The sequence below is a fragment of the Sapajus apella genome, unplaced genomic scaffold, assembly GCF_009761245.1.
Source record: "Sapajus apella isolate SASKATOON/1434 unplaced genomic scaffold, GSC_monkey_1.0 scaffold2, whole genome shotgun sequence".
Taxonomy (NCBI): Eukaryota; Metazoa; Chordata; class Mammalia; order Primates; family Cebidae; genus Sapajus; species Sapajus apella.
This window is the reverse complement of record NW_022436942.1, coordinates 2853071-2871224: the sequence shown is the minus strand read 5'-3', so window position 1 is coordinate 2871224 and position 18154 is coordinate 2853071. Positions and strand designations below refer to the sequence as shown.

General features: G+C 40.3%; 1 protein-coding gene across 5 annotated transcripts in view; it reads right to left on the bottom strand.

The window, feature by feature from the left end:
• Positions 1 to 12147: 12147 nt before the first annotated feature.
• Positions 12148 to 18154, bottom strand: part of ITPR2 (inositol 1,4,5-trisphosphate receptor type 2) — a 492164-nt gene continuing 486157 nt past the window's right edge. For all 5 annotated transcript variants that reach the window (XM_032284102.1, XM_032284097.1, XM_032284113.1 and 2 more), the window contains 2 exons: positions 15598 to 15759; positions 12148 to 14903 (listed from right to left, as the gene is read on the bottom strand). In XM_032284102.1, the coding sequence (XP_032139993.1) occupies positions 14817 to 14903; positions 15598 to 15759 (249 nt within the window). In that variant the 3' untranslated portion in view covers positions 12148 to 14816. The remainder of the gene's footprint in view (positions 14904 to 15597; positions 15760 to 18154) is intronic.

The following is an 18154-nucleotide window of genomic DNA, read 5'->3' as shown; positions in this document are numbered from 1 at the left end:
CAACATATGTATACTGCAGGAATGAACGAATAGACAGGGAGACTGATGATGTGGATAAGTGAAGTCCTCATTTCAGGTGGTACCCCTTCTGTGATTGCTACTTAACTTCACATCCATTGTGTGTGGTAAGTACTATTCCCATCTTCATCTATGGATGAGAAAAATGAAGCAAAGAAAGGTCAGAAACTGGCTCATGGGCACATTGTGATTAAGCGACAGAACCAGGATGCAAATCTGGACCTTCTGTTTCCAGAGACTGTGCTTTCACTGCTGTGCTGCAAGTCTGTGACTTTAGATTCCAATCAATTCACATGTATTGACTACTTTGTATCTAGCAGTCACTAGCCAAGGTTGAATGGTGAGAGGAAGAAAGAGTGAAATCCCAGCCTCCGGCCGTTTTATCAGACTCTTGGAAATATCACACTTTGCCTCAAAGGCAAGCTAGAGAGAAATGCTGCTGCTGCAGTTTGAGTGACGCCCATGAAGTCAGGGTTATTGCTAATACCTGATGCTTCCAGAACGTGTCTCACCTGCAGAAACACTAAGAGGTCAATTTTATAGCACATGGGAAATAAAACTCATTCTTCAGGGTCATTCCCAAATCAAGAATTTAATTAATCTTCTCATAAACTTCTCCCACTCTTATTTTGATCCCACAGGAGAGATTTCTGAGAAAATACTTCAGCTTTTCCCAACCAAAATGTATGCAGCTTGGCATTCCCTTGGACCCTGTCTACAGTGGTTAAATAAATCACTTGTGGCTAAACAGAGCAATTTATTCCCCTGACATCTGCATGGTCCTCTTGGTTTATTTTAAAATATATCAACTAACTTGCCACAACTGCCATTGCTTTTAATGTGTCTGACACATCCAATTTCGATAGCTCAATGAAAATGTCATGCAATAAAATAGAGAAAGGCAGACAGAGAAGGTGATGAGAGTTGATGTGTAGACACACCCTTGGAAAGCAAGCAACAAAAACACGTGTTCAGGTGGGATTCAGGAAAGGGTCTTCTTGCCAGTAGTTTGGGAAATTAATTATATTACGTGGAAATATCTCTTTTTATATATTAATTTTTAAAATGTTAATTCTCCATACTTGTTATTTTTACTAACAGAATCTACTCACTCTCCCAGCTATTTCACATCAAGTAGAACCTGCCTGTCTAGTGTCTTTAATTTTTCATTTCCATGGAAATATTTACTCAGGCTGTAGTCATGTTATTTGATAAGGTAAAAATAATTCTAGAATGTAGATGTGTGACATCCATTCATTCATTTCACAAGCAGGTGATTCTGTGCCATCACACACTAGGCATTGTGGCTGGCATCAGGGTCACAAGGTTACCCTCCTCCCCTCAGTGGGTTTGTAGTCTCATGAGGATGATCTCTCTCTACAGGCAAAGGAGGAAGGAGGTAGTCATGCTGGAGCTCTGCTTCTCATTATGTAATAATTAAGACAACTGATTTGGACTCAGATTCCCTATCTATAAAAATGGAAAGATATTGCATATTACCTGCCTTTAAGATTGCTGGAGGGATTAAAAGAAACAACATATGTCAAAGAATTATAAAACTCAATACAAACATTGGTTCTTCTTAACTGAACTCAAAGTATATTGTGATTGTTACTTCTCTATCTAGAGTATCCAAGGAACTGATTCAATTACCTAATATCTACTATCCGTCACTGATATCTTTTCAGTAAAGCTCTCTGGCATTCCAAATAAGGTGTTAGGAAATTACTACAATATTATTTTGCTGCAGCAATTAGAGAGTATACTATAATATTCATCTGGATGCCTTGTAGATTCCTCAAGCTCAACAGGTCACTAACTACTCACTCTTAAGAATTTTCTCTCCCTGCTGATGACATATACTCTGTCTCCCAAATTAGAATCTTCAGCTAATCCTGAAAAACTCTCCCTTCCCGAGTTATTCTTGGTCTAAAATCCTGGACCTCTACCTCATTCATGTATCTTGGGTCTGCTCTCAGTTATTCATCAGACAAACACTGCTCTGGGCCAGGCCTTCTGTTCTCTTGGGTGGGTATTTGCAACAACCTTCAATCGAGCTGACCTTCTTGTCAATGGCTCCTTCCTCTCTAACCTATCTGTGATGGTTAATATTAAGTGTCAACTTGATTGGATTGAATGATGCAAAGTATTGATCTTGGGTGTGTCTGTGAGGGTGTTGCCAAAGAGATTAACATTTGAGTCAGTGGGCTCAGAAAGGCACACCCACCCTTAATCTGGGTGGGTACCATCTAATCAGCTGCCAGCACGTCTAGAGTATAAAGCAGACAGAAAAATCTGAAAAGACTAGACTAGCCTACATCTTTCTCCCATGCTGGATCCTTCCTGCCCTTGAACATCAGACTCCAAGTTTTCAGTTTGGGGACTCAGACTGGCTTTCCTTGCTCCTCAGCTTGCAGATGGCCTATTGAGGGACCTTGTGATCATGTGAGTTAATACTTAATAAACTCCCTTTTATAAGTATATATCTATCCTATTAGTCCTGTCCCTCTAGAGAACCCTAACTAATATACCATCCTTCCTTCTTCCTCCATTCACATCCCTAAAACTAAATATGATTGTGTTCTGTTTCCTGTATAAAAGCTCTGGGGTTTCCCCCATTATTCCTTGGGATAATAATCTAAAACAATTTCACAGCTGCTTCTCCATGACACGAAGGCCCTTGTGACTCTGGCTGTTCCATGAAGACTGTTTCTTTCTCTCCTCTCCCTCAGTTTGCTCTCACACTTCCTGCAACTTCAGTGTCCCTCTCCTTGAGCCCTTTCCTTGGCCACTTCTAAATTCCCATTCAATTCTTCGCAATCTCTCTCAGCACTTAGGACATAGCACCTTCTTCTTTTGCACACCCACAGCACCTGCTATACCCTGCCATAGATTTACTACATTGCATTAAAATCTGTTTTTGGCTTGCCTCATCCTTGAAATGTGAGCTCCCCCAAAACAGTACTTGTTTTATATTTATCTTTTGATACCCAGTGCCTCACTCAGTGTCTGGGATGGTCCTGGACCTGATTGATGGATGTTTGTTAATAAAGGTAGGAAAAGGCAGAGCTTGGCTTCATTACTTCCCTTCCTTCAGGTGTTTATCCTGGGTGTTCCTGTTCTAAGAGCTGCCTAGTTTTTCTCCTGCTTTTACCTTACTTTAAATATTAAACAGCACTGCTATTGTCTTGGTGGTTTGGGCTGCCATAACAGAATACTGTAGACTGGGTGGCTTAAATGACAGGAAGTTATATCTCACAGTTCTGGAGGCTGGGAAGTCCAAGATCATGGTGCCAGCTGATACAGTTCCTGGTGAGGGTCCTCTTTTGGGTTGCAGTCTGATGACTTCTCACTGTATTGTCACAGGATGGAAAAGCAGAGAGCTCTAAGGACACTCATTCCACACATGAGGCCTCTATCTAATTACTCCTCAAAGGTCCCACTTCCTAATAGTGTCATACTGCAGGTTAGGATTTCAGCATATAAATTTGGTGTGGGGGGCTAAGAACATGCAGTCATAATAGTTACAGTCTCATTTCTCCTTGAACATTATTATTCTGCATCCTCTATTTGTCTTTAGGACGCAGAATGTAGGCTAAGAGAATGAATTCTGGAATGAGACTGCCTCTATTCTGATCACTACTTACCTGTTGTGAAACTTTTGGCAAATTGCTTAACCACTCTATGCCTCAGTTTCCTCATCTTTAAACTAGAGATAATTATGTACTTATTTCATAGTGTTGAATGAGCATTAAATGAGTTCAAATGTGGGCAGTACTTAGAAGAGGACCTGACCCTGAGTACATACACAGGGAATGTTAGCCGTTACTAGTTTCACTAGAACGTGAATTATCCATCTGTGAGCCTCTTTCCTCTCCTCCAAGCTCCTTCTTCTGGGCTCCACAGTCTACCTCTCGTATCTCACTTACCACTTAGCTTCAAAATTGTCTGTGCAGCTGTACCTCTCAGTAGCTGTTAAGTCATTTTAAGACATGTCCTATCTTTTTATTTTGATTTATTCCCTGCCTGCCACTCTCTCCCTAGAACATACAGGCACAGAGTTGGCACTCAATCAGTTAACTCACTTAGGGGTACATCACTGACCATTAGCCAATGTGATCTAATGGAAAAGTGACAGACTATCACAGTCATTGTTTTCCTCCCAACAGTGCTTTTTCAATAGAGTGTCTTCTAAAGCCATTTATCCACTTTATCCCCAATTCTTCCACAATTATATTTAATTTTAAAAAGTGACTAATGAATAATGGACAGTTGAAATCAGATAGGAGACAGTAGAGTCTGGCCAAGCAGGGAGGGGCACGGCCCTCCCAGAATCGACCATCGTGCGTGTGTGTTGGCTCTCTGCTTAGTTCAGTCACTGAGCCAGGGGTTTAAAGAATAATGAGATTGTGAAGGGTGCAAACAAAATCAGTCTCAATACTTTGTAATACAGTGCATTTATTATTTGTGTTATCTGCGTGCGTGCCCACACACATCCCTACTGCATTATTTTAGGCCAAGAGAAAGGACACACTACAATGTATGTGTTGAAACATTAGAATGATGTTGAAATTGTTGAGTGGCACAGGAAAATTGCCACCTGTTGTGTATCTTGAAGCCAGAACATTGAAGCCTATTAGAGGTGAGTTTGAACTGATGATAGTGAAGCGCTTCTCACTTAAAATCTTCTGTCATACTATTTGTAGTTTCTCCTGTAATCAAATTTAGAGGGGTATTTAAAAATTGAGATGCAGAGAAGGCTATTCTGCCACCACTTCCTCTAGTTCAATATTCAGTGGCATCCCTGCTGTGTGTAAGACTGACTTGAAAGTTTGGCCAGGACTGGTTTCTTTAGTGCATCTCCCACTACACTGTGGCAATGCTCCACCACGTTTCCAAGTGCCCTCAATCAGCAATGTTGAAGGAAGACGAATGCAGAGTTCCTTTTAGTAGAACATTTTCCTCACTTCCTCTTTGCTCTTCTTGCTTGAGGCAGGTTGATATGCATGGCTGGCAGCCCAAATTGCAGTGACCAATAAGCAATCCTTATAGAGCCAAAGCGCATCCTCCCACACTGATTCTAGCTTCTCTTAGAGTCAGAGGCAGTGCATTATTTTCCATTCAGTATATATACAGACCCACAGTGCCCAGCAAGTACTAGTCCAGAAATCTCACTCAGACTCCTAACATTTTCTTTCACTGACTACGTATGCCAAGATGCACCTTGCTTCTCTCCTAGCCTGTCCTACTTCCTGTAGTGTCCTGTACAGGAAGTTTATCTTTAGAGGTGGAATGAGAAGATCTGATGGGAATAGAAGGGAGAAAGGGGAAGTTGACACTGGAACTGAGGAACTCAGAAATAGTTCTCAAGTTAAAAGGGATGGCTGGCCGGGTGGGTGGCCCACGCCTGTAATCTCAACACTTCGAAAGGCGGAGGTGGGTGGATCATGAGGTCAGGAGTTGAGACCAGTCTGGCCAACATGGTGAAACCACATCTCTACTAAAAATACAAAAATTAGGCAGGTGTGGTTGCACATGCCTGTAATCCCAGCTACTTGGGAGGCTGAGGCAGGAGAATTGCTTGATCCTGGGAGGCAGAGGCTGCAGTGAGCCAAGATTGTGCCATTGCACTCCAGCCTGGGTGATAGAGTGAGACTCTGTCTCAAAAAAATAAAAATTAAAAATAAATAAAAGGGATGGCCACATATCCAGACGAGTGTTGCCCGTGTCCTGAAATTAGTGACAAATTGTGGGAATCAGTCAACATTTTCTCCTAGTTTCTTTCTTTCAGCTGTCTGTGAACTAATTCTCAGAATGAAATGTCTAGTGTGTTGTAGAAGATAGAGTTAGAAAAGTTCCTTAACAGACTTTCCTTAGCTTCAGTAATGGCGTTATGTTATTTAGCTAAAGAATGATTAAGATATTTTGTTTTTATGTCATACTATGAGGTAAGGTTTCCTTTCTGGTTTTTATGTGTTTGTGAATAGAGAGTTAGAAAGAGCTAATCAGGTTCTGATAGTCTACCTGCATACTTGCCTGGAAGTTCTACACTTTCTTGAAACTCTTCTAACTTTTTGAAACATAATTTCTTTTTGTTCTCTCACTAGCTCTCTGGTTTTTCTTTCTTAATTAATATTCCTTGCTAGATTTTCTTTGGGGATGTGTTCTCAAACTTCTTAACATCTACTCTCTCTTTCAGCATTCATTCATTCATTTCTTTGATCTCATTACCACGTATGTCCCAATGACTCTGCCGTCTTTTATTTCTAGCTCTGTCTTTTTTCAGTCTAGACCTATATATCCAATGGTTAAACAAACATTTCTTCCTGGGTGTCTCTAAAACAACTAAAACTCATGCAACCAAGTATAAGCTAATCATTCTGAATACTTTTTGTAACCAATTGCTTTTTCTGTCCCTGGAGCCCACTCCTTAAGATGAAACCATTATCCCATCTTGCCTGGACCTCTGAAAAATTCCTTAAATATAACAAATACTAATAAAATGTTTGTTGAGACGAATAAATATATAGGCATGGAGGTAGAGTCTATTCAAAAATCTCAAGATTTGTTTGTTTTTCACATGAATGGCTATCTGCTCTATCCTATATTTATGAGACTGAGCTTTTTGGAGCTAAACCTTGCATTTCTGTTACAATTCTTCAGAACAGCTTTCTGTTATTCTGTTACAATTCTTCAGAATAACAGAAAAATAATATTTTTCTGATATTATTGTTACTCTGTCATCAATCATGTTAAGTCTGCTTTCCAACTTTATGTCATCTCCACATTTTATAATTTTGCTATTTCTTTCTTCCAGACATTAAATGTTGGTTGGGAAAAGCCAAGGACAGAGATCTAACAGCAGGCCAAGGATATTTTACTCTAGTCTTATATTAAGTGAAATTGTTCACTTGCATGCAAATTGGTAAGCTCCATTCTCATCCAGGACAAATTTCTCTATCTTGTCAACAGGAACATCATGGAAACTTTTCTTAAATGTCTCGTTGAAATCAATTTAAACTGTGGCTATGGTATTCACTTAATCTACAATTCTAGTGATCCTATAAAAATGCAAATGAGTTTGGAAGAACTTGTTCTTAGGAAATACTTGCTGGATTTTAGTCATTAGGATCTTCATTTCTTTATAAAAATGTTATTATTAAACTATAAAAGCAATTTTTAAAATGATAAAAGTTTAGAAAGTAGAGAAAAAGGAAAATAATGTATATCCTATAGCTATTTTATGAGGAATATTGTAAAATTGTAGTATATTCTGTTCAAGTTTTTTGGAGAAGTTGGCTTTTTTATATTGTTAATAGTGTATATACAATCGTATAGCCATTTAAAACATTTATTCTGCCTATTTTCCAGTATTGCCTCAATTTATATACTTCTCACAGGTTTCATAACTTTCCATCCTATGTCTGAATTATAAAATTTTAAACACACGCAAGTTGCTGGACATTTGGACTGTGTTCAATTTTTAAATTATAAATAATATGAGGAATATTTTGTATACACAGTTGGCCCTTTGTATCTGGAAGTCTTGCATCTGTGGGTTCAATCAACTGCAGATCAAAAATATTTGGGGAAAAAAATGAGTGTCTGCATCTGTACTGAACATACATGGACTTTTTTTCTTGTCATGATCGCCTAAACAATACAACATAACAGCTACTTAGATAGCATTTACGTTGTATTAGGTGGTATAAGTAGCTTAGAGATGATTTAAAATACACAGGAGGAGGTTGTTGGTTATATACAAATACTATGCCATTTTATATCAAGGACTTGAAGTCTGTGGATTTCAATATCAATATCTGTTGAGGGGAGATCCTGGAAATACCAAGGTACAACTGTATGGATCTTTTCCTTAATTTATATTTTTCTTGGATAAATCCCAAAAGTTGTGTATTAGGGTCAATTTTCTCATTACAGTAGGTAGCTATGATGAGCAGGAGAGGACCCCCTGCCCCCCACAACACACACACCAAGAGCATTGAGCAACCATCGTCAGGCAGTTGCTAACCGTTTCGCTAAAGTAATAATTGGTCACAGCTGGTGCCAGAGAAAGGCCGTTTCCCAATAGACAGAAAACACCTGAAACTGATCAGCAGATTCCCAAAAAGATCTCAGGAGTGGGAAGAATGAGGCAAATCCTGGAAGCGGGCCCAAGACAAGAGGTCAAACTACACACTTGGTTTCTCAAGTCACTCACTCACTTGGCCCCCTTCCAAGTTATACCTTCCTTCTTTTCTTTCCTTCCTTTCCCTACTGTTCTAAAACTTTTTCACTCCTGCTCTGAAACTTGCCTTAGTCTCTTTTTCTGCTTTATGCCCCTCAGTTGAAGTCTTCCGCGGAGGCAAGAGTTGAGGTTGCTGCAGTTTGTATGGATTCGCTGCCGGTAACTTGAGGTAACTCAGATCTCTTCCACTAGGAAAATCCTGATGTCGAGATACCTATGTCTGTGTTAGTCCGGTGGGCTGGGTTATGTTGCAGTAACAATTTATCACATACACTTATTTAACAGCCAAAAAGGAATTTTAAAAATCCTTAAATTTTAATGGCTTAACACATGAAAGTTTATTTCTCACCAATTCTGCTGTAGGTCTCACGGTTCTGCAGGGTAGTTCCCTTCAAAGATTCAGAGATTTAAATCTCAGGGATTTAGGGTGGTTCCATCTTGGCCTCCATGATTGATGTGGCAGGAAAAGAACTGAAGCCTGCATAGGGGCTTTTGAAGCCTCAGATTGTCAGCTAACCTCACAATCCATTGGTTAGAAGCAGCCATGTATTTCCACTTAATTGCAACAGGTGCTAAGAAGTGTGACTTCTGCGTGCCCACTAGGAAAAGGGGTATCACTATCGAGGTGTACTTCAGTGGGGAGGTTCTGAACTAAAACTAGCTAATCTAGAACTACAGAATTTCCCAGAATTCCCTTACTCATAGGGTTACACATCAGATATGACCACAGAGATATTTTCATGAGATTTAGAAGGTGGAAATGAAGTAGCAGTCACCAAGCTCAGAAGGAGCAGGCAACAGGTGCCACTGCAGCGCCCAGCCTGATCGCCTGGCTCACTTTGTTGGTACGGACAGCAGCTAGTCCACAGTCCTCCGGCTCATATGAGATCTCTTCCTTCAGCTCGTCTGAGTCCTGAATCAGATACACATGCAATTCCATAAGGAAGAGTGCCAGCTTTGTTTTTAGGTCACCCGCGCACTATAGAGTTTGGAGGTGGTGAGAGCTAGATGCAAATTTTGGATTGTCTTCATGAGTTCCAGCTTGTCCTCACTCTTGCCTGCTTCATACCCAGCTTTCCTTCCTGACTACCAGCCCCACTGACTCACAGTGACCTCAGGCCTACCACCAGACACAGAAGCATCAGCCTTCTGTAGAGTTCTTTACCATAACTGCATGGTGTCTAATGTCTAAAATAAAATTTTCAGCCCATTATACCCATACTGATTTTGTTTCCCTGATAAACCCTAATTGATAGTTGTACATTAATATTTTTAATACCGCAGGGCCTAATTTTAAGGTATTATGGTTACAGACTTTTTGAGTTTACTGCTTAGAAGTCCAGCATCACAAAGATACATCTGGCCCACGCTGAAGGAGAAGAGGGAGTGGGTTATGGTATAGAGAAAGGAGGATATAATTGTCCGAAGTGAAGATAATGATTATCTTCACAGTTATTAGAGCAGCGAGCAGCCTCCGAAGCAGCTCTGTCCTATGCAAATAGACCTGAGGGGAGGGGAGCTTTGCACGATGTGCTGGGGAGGATCATAGAGAAAATCCATGCCTGGGGCCACATTTCCATAGCTGTGAGTAGGGCTACTCTACCTGGAGCTGATCTTGCCCCAAGGACCAGAGTTAAAGGGGAACAGGCTAATCTGGGGGGAAATCCACACTGAAGCAGTAAAAGCCATCATTTTCTGTGAAACAGAATCAAACTGAGTTTAACAACTTATCTCTGTTTCTATACATTTTCTCCCAGCATCACATTTGGTATCTGCTTTTGTCTGCCATGTGGCTCTGTGTGAGGTGCCAGCACCTCTGCTGTCGGGGAGGAACATACGTGAGGCTGAAGTACACACATTCTGGACTGGGACTGTTCTCTGAACACTAGGCCTTCCTAGGACTTCCTCAAAGCACCCCAGTTGAGCAGGCAAAGGAAGGGTGACTTGTGGACTTCCACCATACTGCCCCACATGCACGCTACTGCTTGCTCTTCATGCCAATTACTCTCACCGGAAGAGGAACTCCCTGTCCAATTGCCCTCACCCAACCTTTCCTCTGATTACAAACAAAACAAACAATTGTTGCCACACTACTTCAAGGAACTGTGGCACACTGAAAAATACCCATATGAGCAAAGAATTCTATTTTGAGACCGCATGTGATTCGTGCCACCCATGTTGACTTCAGCTGTTGCACACCCAGTTCTCTTCTGAGGGGAACTATGATTTAAGCAGTGCGTGTTAAGAATCAGGAAATTCTAAGCCATCCAATGGCCTGTGTTCACTGAGTTCAAGCAGGACATCAGACACAATGTGATGCAGCAGAAGGAGTTGGCACATTGGGGAATTGGCCAAATCCCAATAAGCCTTTGGCACACTAGTCCATCTGGATTAGCTCATCCGTGTGGTTTGGGTCACCAAATTTTTTATAACTCATGTATTGCAATCATAATGCCTTGTCATACCCATGCAGATATTACTTAGAAACATGGCAAGAAATGAATAAAGCACTTAAAAGTATTGCAAACAGAAAAGTTATACAAATCCAATTTTATTAACATTAACATAAATTATCTGCCCTTGACATATAGTGGAATTGTGTTTTTTAGGCAAATATAGTAATCCTCTACTGCAGGAGAAAAAGAGTCTTGGTGATATGAGAAGTACTGGCATGATAATTTCATAAATTATTCAAGTCTGTGGAAACACTCCAGTTCAGAGAAGGGTACCTGGATTTGTTTTCAGATTTCTTGACTTTCACATGCATGTTAGGCTCTCTGGTTTGGATAGTGCATGTTTTCTTCTATTAAATGAGATAGCTTTCTCATTAATTATATCAGAAAAGAGCAGCTATGAGAGACTAGAGGGCCTCTACTGGCCTCAGGCATTTTCTAAAAAATGGAATTAGCTGTCAAACTTTGAGAACACAGAGCTTCCCACAGCCTCCCCTATCCCTGCATGTGATGTGCACCTCACAATTTCATGTAATTTAGTGACTTGCCAAGTTCCTACAGGCATCTGTGTTTGTGCTGAAGATGTCTGTCTTCTCTGCGGCGTACTGTGGCATGTATCACAGCATATTGGTTGGAATGGGTCTGTAGGTCGGAATAGCTGATTTGTTATTCAGGATAGCTGTAGCAGCCGCTGGGGGGAATGCATCATCTTATGGTAGTTGCTCTTCCACACAGCTTTGTTCTCTGCATGGGTAAGGGGTATCTCTGGGGTCCGTAATCTGTTACATCATGATGCCTGTGCAATATTTCCTTGCCTAGTCCAATCTACTGGGTCCCTGAAGAATTATTAGCTAATGTTTACCCCTCCTTTTCTCTAATGATAGAGTACTGGGAAGCAGAAATCCCCACCTCCACCTTCCCTCCCCAACTCCCCAGCCTCTCCACTCATTCTCGGTCCTGGGGACTGGGGGCCATACTGCCTTGCTGTTTGCAATAAGACAATTGTAAAATAAAGAGGGCAGCCAAAGCAGGGAGTTATGAGCTGAGAATATGGGAATAAGCACACAATTAGTTCTGACGAATGAAATATCTTGCTGATATTATTAACAATTTACTAGAAATTGTGTCTTCTTTACCAACAGAAAAATGGCAATATGCAAGAAAATAAGCCTAATTTAACTGTTTAAGGGGTAGAAAAAATATGATAAATCTTTGCATACATATAATTTATTTATTTATATTATAGTCCTAACAAGCATTTTCTCATCTAAAACTGTTATTTTAACTCAGAAAACATATTTGCATTCAACTCTTGAGCCTTAAAATGGAGCACAGAGGAAACAAAACCTTTTTGAAATTAAAAATATTATTCAGCAGAAACTGATACTTTTGAACCAATATGGATTTTAAATAACTAAATATTTTTTAAAAATCTCCCTTAACATCAAAGTCAAAGATGATTGTATTTATTTTGATGTCACTATGTAAATATAAGGATGTTAACTAATACTCACCTAGGTCAAATATTCCAGTTGCATTAACAAACATACACATAAGAAATATAAATTTATATCAAATGTCAAATTTCCCCATTATCTTCTCCATTAGGAATTTGGTGTTCTGAAAACTGTCTTTTTTGTTTGCTTGGGTTTTTGTTGTTGTTGTTGTCTTTGTTTTTTTGCTTTATAATTTCTAAGCATTTAGGCAGGAAAGAAAGAGACATTAAAAATACAACTGAAAAAAAATTAAAAAAAACTGAGAAATATTTAAATTTTTATGAAATAAGAGACTTGTTAACTGCAGTCTCTTTTGAATACCTCCCTCAGGAGAAAATATGCTGTGAAACAGTGAGCTGCTACTACATAGTGGTTGGGGACATTAGGTCATTTCTGAATAGCAGTTACATACACCTAATGGCTTATTCCCTACAAAATGAACTATTATGGTGTCAGAAAAGACTAGATACTTTATCATCTGAAAGACAGGTTGCTCAGATGTGTACAAATTAATCTATTCTTTTGACCTCTCGTTCAGACATCAGAAATACTTTATTTTGTACTAAAATAAAGATAGGTTCCTATAGTGGAATAGGTTCAATATTTACTACATTTCTCTTCTTTTCCCTATCCATAAAACTCTGCCTGATGAAAACATTTTAGAGTGTACTTTTTTACCTTATATTGTTAATAGCATTGATGATCCTGGATATTAAAAATGGCTGCTTTAGTCTACTTTGATTTTGGGAAAGCTGTTTAAAACAAACAAATATGTGGCATCATTTAAAGTTTTATAAATAATTAAGAGTAACTGAATGACAGCTGAATTTCTCATGTATTTATTGACTGCTTGCTAGATTCAAAATTCTGTGCTGCATGCAGACATATCAAAATTTTGTAGTATCTTTGGATCATGAATGTCAGAGTCTTTCAGCTCCTAGTCAGGAAAAATACTATCATGTCAGGTGAGGAATTCTTAGTATGAGGTGGTGCTGGGGAGTACCAGTAGCTTCAGTTCAAAAATCATTGCTCTTGATCCCAACAGCTTTGTTCCAACTCTACATTTTGACAGTGTGTGGAAGAAGGATTGGTTCAGGCTTCCTTTATATTCTACATAGATCATGATTTGGGATTTTTAGGAACCAATAGCTTAAGCTATGTTAGAACAATCCAAAAGCTTTAAAAATGGTCATAGCAAATGCTCTCTGGACCTTAAACCTTGGCTTTAATAACTGAGAATTTAAAGACTCTGGAGGTAGTATTTTGTTCTTGTCAGGGAGAGGCGAGGTCAACTTGCAGAGCACCTCCTAGAGTCTGGAATCAAGCGTCTTCACTTCCTATCACACCGCATTTTCCCTAACACTTTCATTATCCATATTTTGCTCTGCTATTCCAAATGTGTACTCTCTAAGAATAACCTGAACACACCAGGTTATTATCTCCCTTGACAAATTCTGATCGCAATGATTTCACATAAAAACAATTTGAGTAAGAGGTTTATGTCTTTCTACATTTTGAAAAGCCCTTACAGATACAGTTTTAAATATGTAATTGAAATGTGGCATTTTCTTGAGTATTTGATACATTTCTTGGATTTTTGTTCCTAACTGCAGGAATAGCATAAATGAAAACGCTCAGTTCCTTAAGCAGTTCTTTAAGCACAGCAAACATGAGTCAAATGGCTTTCACTGCACCTTTATAAAAGACAATGCCACCATCATAAGTCTCAATAATTCCTAGCACCTATAAGCATTTTCATTTGTTAATCTTAATATATTTTAACAGCATATATATGGTCTCAAAAAAATATTTCCTGGCACTTACTGTTGGCTTTTTATTCCCCCAGATCTTTTAAAATCTTAGCCTATACATGACTATATGACTTAGAACATGTTTTTAACAAGTTACACGAAAATCTCCTTTTGTGCTCCACATTGACAGAGGCTGTCTGAATCCCAGAGAAGGCAATCACATTCCGTTATGTTGTCAGCGTGAGAGGCAAAAGCTCTAAAGCACTAAGTTCCTAGAGCTGTAAATCCATTGTGCTTCATGTTATAAATAAAGAAATTACCCTGTGATAGCTATAGTTTGGAAGCATCATTATCATTTCTTTTCAACTCTCACTTTTAATCTTTTCAGTTATTTTCCTTGGTAAAACTTAGCCACCAAAGTAAGACTTCTTGTATCACGAACATATATGCCACAATTAAAAGAAATTCCAGCCAACCATGTCAGTGGCTGTAGTCAGTATTTAAGACAAAGCTGACTCCTATCAATTTAGCAGAAGAGAGTTCTCCCTGCCCTGTGTCTCTTTCCACCCTGTCACTCCCTGCCCTCTCCAGCCTTTTGGATATGCCTTTTCTTCCTGTTGCATTGCGAATGTGTGATGCACGCTTTCTAGCAGATGCATTTGAGGTTAGGTCTGTGCGCCCATGAAAACACAGTTATAAATTGTTCTCAGAGCTAACCCACTCAACATCTTGGCACTTGGTTGTTTTTAACTTTTCAACAATAGGCACTGTTCACTCCCCTCTATCTCAGTTCTTTATTCAGTGATCAGGCAGGACACTGATGAAAGGCTAGTCACGGCTTCCCCCCATGGTATCAGTGTGCTGACATGTGATGATTCACATGGGGTGTGTTTGATCCGAGGAAGCCCAGTCTCTGCTTATTCTTCCTTTGTTCTGTCATCTGGGGGAAAAGAGAGAGTGTGTGTTCAGCGGATTTTCTCACTCTTACCCAGTGCTGCTAGGCCACAACGATTTTAAGTTAATTTTCCCCAACTACCTACTGTCTAGCATCATATAGAATATAGTTATCAAAAAAGGGATATTTTTAAAAAATACATTTCCAAAAACAGAGAAAAAGAGCAAACCCCTCTCTGTGGTTAAGAAGCAGAAACCATGACTCTTAAAAGAGCCACTTTATAAAACAGATCTTGCCTGTCACATAGCTGTCACCATTACAGTCATTTTAATAGCTACCATGGTTACTGTTGATATTTTTACTAATAATAACAATTTTATATGATAAAGCGGTTCATTATAGCATTGAAATGGTAGATACTAATGAGAATCTGCCTTTCTCATGGGCTTAGTAATTACTATCATGGCAGAAAATGATTTTTTTTTTTAATGCAAAGAAGTGCTTGTATTTTGGCATTTTCTCTTTCCCCCTTCCATAGAAGGAGAAGTGTTGCACAAGGCTGAGGGAGGTGGGATACGTGGAAGTCCCGGTTTGCTGGGATGTGATTCTACAGGACAACGGGAGTTTTCTTTGCAATCCTCTGTGGATGATGACCTGGCTCCCTGGAGTCTCTGCCTCCCCTCCGCAGAGGTGGTGAATGACTTCTCCCATCCAGCGCCGTCTCCCTGAATGCACCCACCTGCTCCTTGAGCTCCGCCAGCTGACCCGACAGCTGTTTGACCAGACTCATAGTCGATTCCAATTTCTCCTGAAGGTTCCGAATTTCATTTTGCTCACTGTCCCCTTCATTGCTAACGAGGGACATGGCTCGCATCCGAGGAAACCAGTCCAAATTCTTCTCCTGAAAGCAAATAAATGTGTAGGAACAAGGGGATAAGTATGGAAGGGGAGACTATCTATAGCTGTTCATTATTATTGACATTTAAAACAGTCTCTCAGCACTCAAACTGAAAAGAGAAAATCAGGCATAGGGAAGGGCTGAAGTAGGTCTTAGACACTGGTCTTCATGGGCTGGGGAAGACCCCAAATATTGAAGCTAACTTTATACAGGCTCCTAGGGAGGTCCGGATGAGGCATGCAGAAAGCACCATGAAGGCTGCAGGCATTCAGTGAATGTTGATGAATAATGAGGTGGGGTCTGGAGGCTGGGGGAGCAGATCCAAAGGTGTGTGGATACAGCATAGGCATGCACTGTTTCTCTTTCCCCCTGACACAGAAGAGAAGTGGGGGGCGGGGACGGTATAGGAAGGTGGTAAAAGAAATGTTTCAGCATTAGCCACCCACACTACTTTACCTCCCACTTCCTCTATAAAGCCTCCCCAACCAGCTCTGCCCCCCTCAGAGCTCCATTTGGGGAAGAGGGAAGTGGGAGGGCATGGCCCGAGGTTACTCTGTCTGCTCCCTTTGGAAAGATTTTATTGCAAAGGGTGAGAGTTAAACTTCCCCACAGGGCAATCATTGGTTCTACTTCTGTTTTTGTAGGCAGCCTGGGTGTAGGTGTTTTATGTGTGTGTGTGTGTGTGTGTGTGTGTGTGTTTTCTCTCCATCATGGTAGAGACTGACAGATGCTTTCTTGAAAACTCTGCTCGATTGTCTAACGTCATAGAATCACTATGCATTTCTTACAGACATTTTTCAATCCTCCCCAAAGCTCTGCAAGGTAAATCATATGGTCCCCATTTTAGAGATAAGGAAAGAAGAGGCTCCAACAGTTTCATTACTCATGTCACAAGCTAGTAAATGGCAAAGCTGGAATTTTAAGCCTCTGCAGCACTGATTGGGTGTGCCAGTATTTATCTCTATCTACCCACCTATTTCTCTAAGTCTCCTTCTCCCAACATGCCTCACAGTGAGCATCGCGCTTGAGACTCCAATCCAGAGAAGTCCACTGAAATGGCTACAACAATCTCTGCCTGTGGGGGATCCCTGGAAGGAGAGTCATCAAGTGTTCTTCCCTAAGTGACAGTGGCAGGGCCCAATTTGTGTATCTCTAGACCACAGTTGCAATCTTACCTGGCCCTTGGGTTGGCTTTTTGTTGTTGCTAGTCAGGAAATAACAAGTTCTTTATAGTTCCCTACCCCCAATGGCAGTGAAAAGGGCTGATAAAGAACTAAAGATAAAACATATTAAAGAGTTTTAAACTGCATTTAAACAGCTATAGCTAATTAGCATTTCAAAGGCGAACAGTAACTTACTCTGAAGTGCAGAGTGACAGATTCATTCACTCAATCAATCCTTCAGCATCTATTGTTAGGTATTTAGGGGTGAAAGTCAGATAAGACTGTGTGTCTGCTCTCAAGGAGCTTATGGCTCAGAACAGCCCTCCGCAAAGGGTGGACTGTGCACTGTGTGCGTCCAAATCCCCAGGTTGCTTGTTAAAACTGCAGACTCCCATCCTACCACCTGTTACCAATCAGAACTTCAGGGAATGTGTGTGGTTCTAGTATCATTAAAGTGTTAAGGACTCTGGTTTACAGAAACAGAGAAGACAGTGGCTGGGCAGGCAGATAAAGAAAAGGGGAAAGATCTGAAATAGGTGTGTGGGTTAATAGCAGAGGAAACCTAATAGGGGCCCATGAAATGCTTGTATGGTAGTATGGCTGGTCCGGCTGCTCACCCACAGCCCAGCTGGATGTGCAGATGAGGCAGAAAGCTGGACTGATACAGCATGCTGTGTCTCCCTGGGATGAGCATCATAAAGATAAAGGTTTAAGGGAGCTGGAAATATCAATCGAGTAATCGTTGATGTGATGCAGATTAACATGTGAACTGGTAGGACGGACAGAGGAAAACAGACCTGTGCTAAATGCTCTTTAAGCACTTATTCCTTTCAACAATTCTGTGAACTTAGGTTCTATGATCTACCCAGTATTTATATTATCTATTAACTGAATTTTACAAATGAAGAAAGTGAGGTGCCATGGTTTAGATATGGTTTGTCTGTGTTCTCCAAACCTCATGTTGGAATTTGATCTCCACTGTTGGATGTGGGACCTAATGGGAGGTGTCTGGGTCATGGGGGCAGATCCCTCAGGAATTGGCTTGGTGCCATTCTCACAATAGTGAGTGAATTCTCACTTTTTTTTTTTTTTTGAGACTGAACTTTGCTCTTGTTTCCCAGACTGGAGGGCAAAGACAATCAAGTGATCTGACCACCTCGGCATCCTAAAATGCTGGGATTACAGGAATGAGCCACTGTGCCCAGCGAGTTCTCACTCTTAAGAGCCTGGATGGG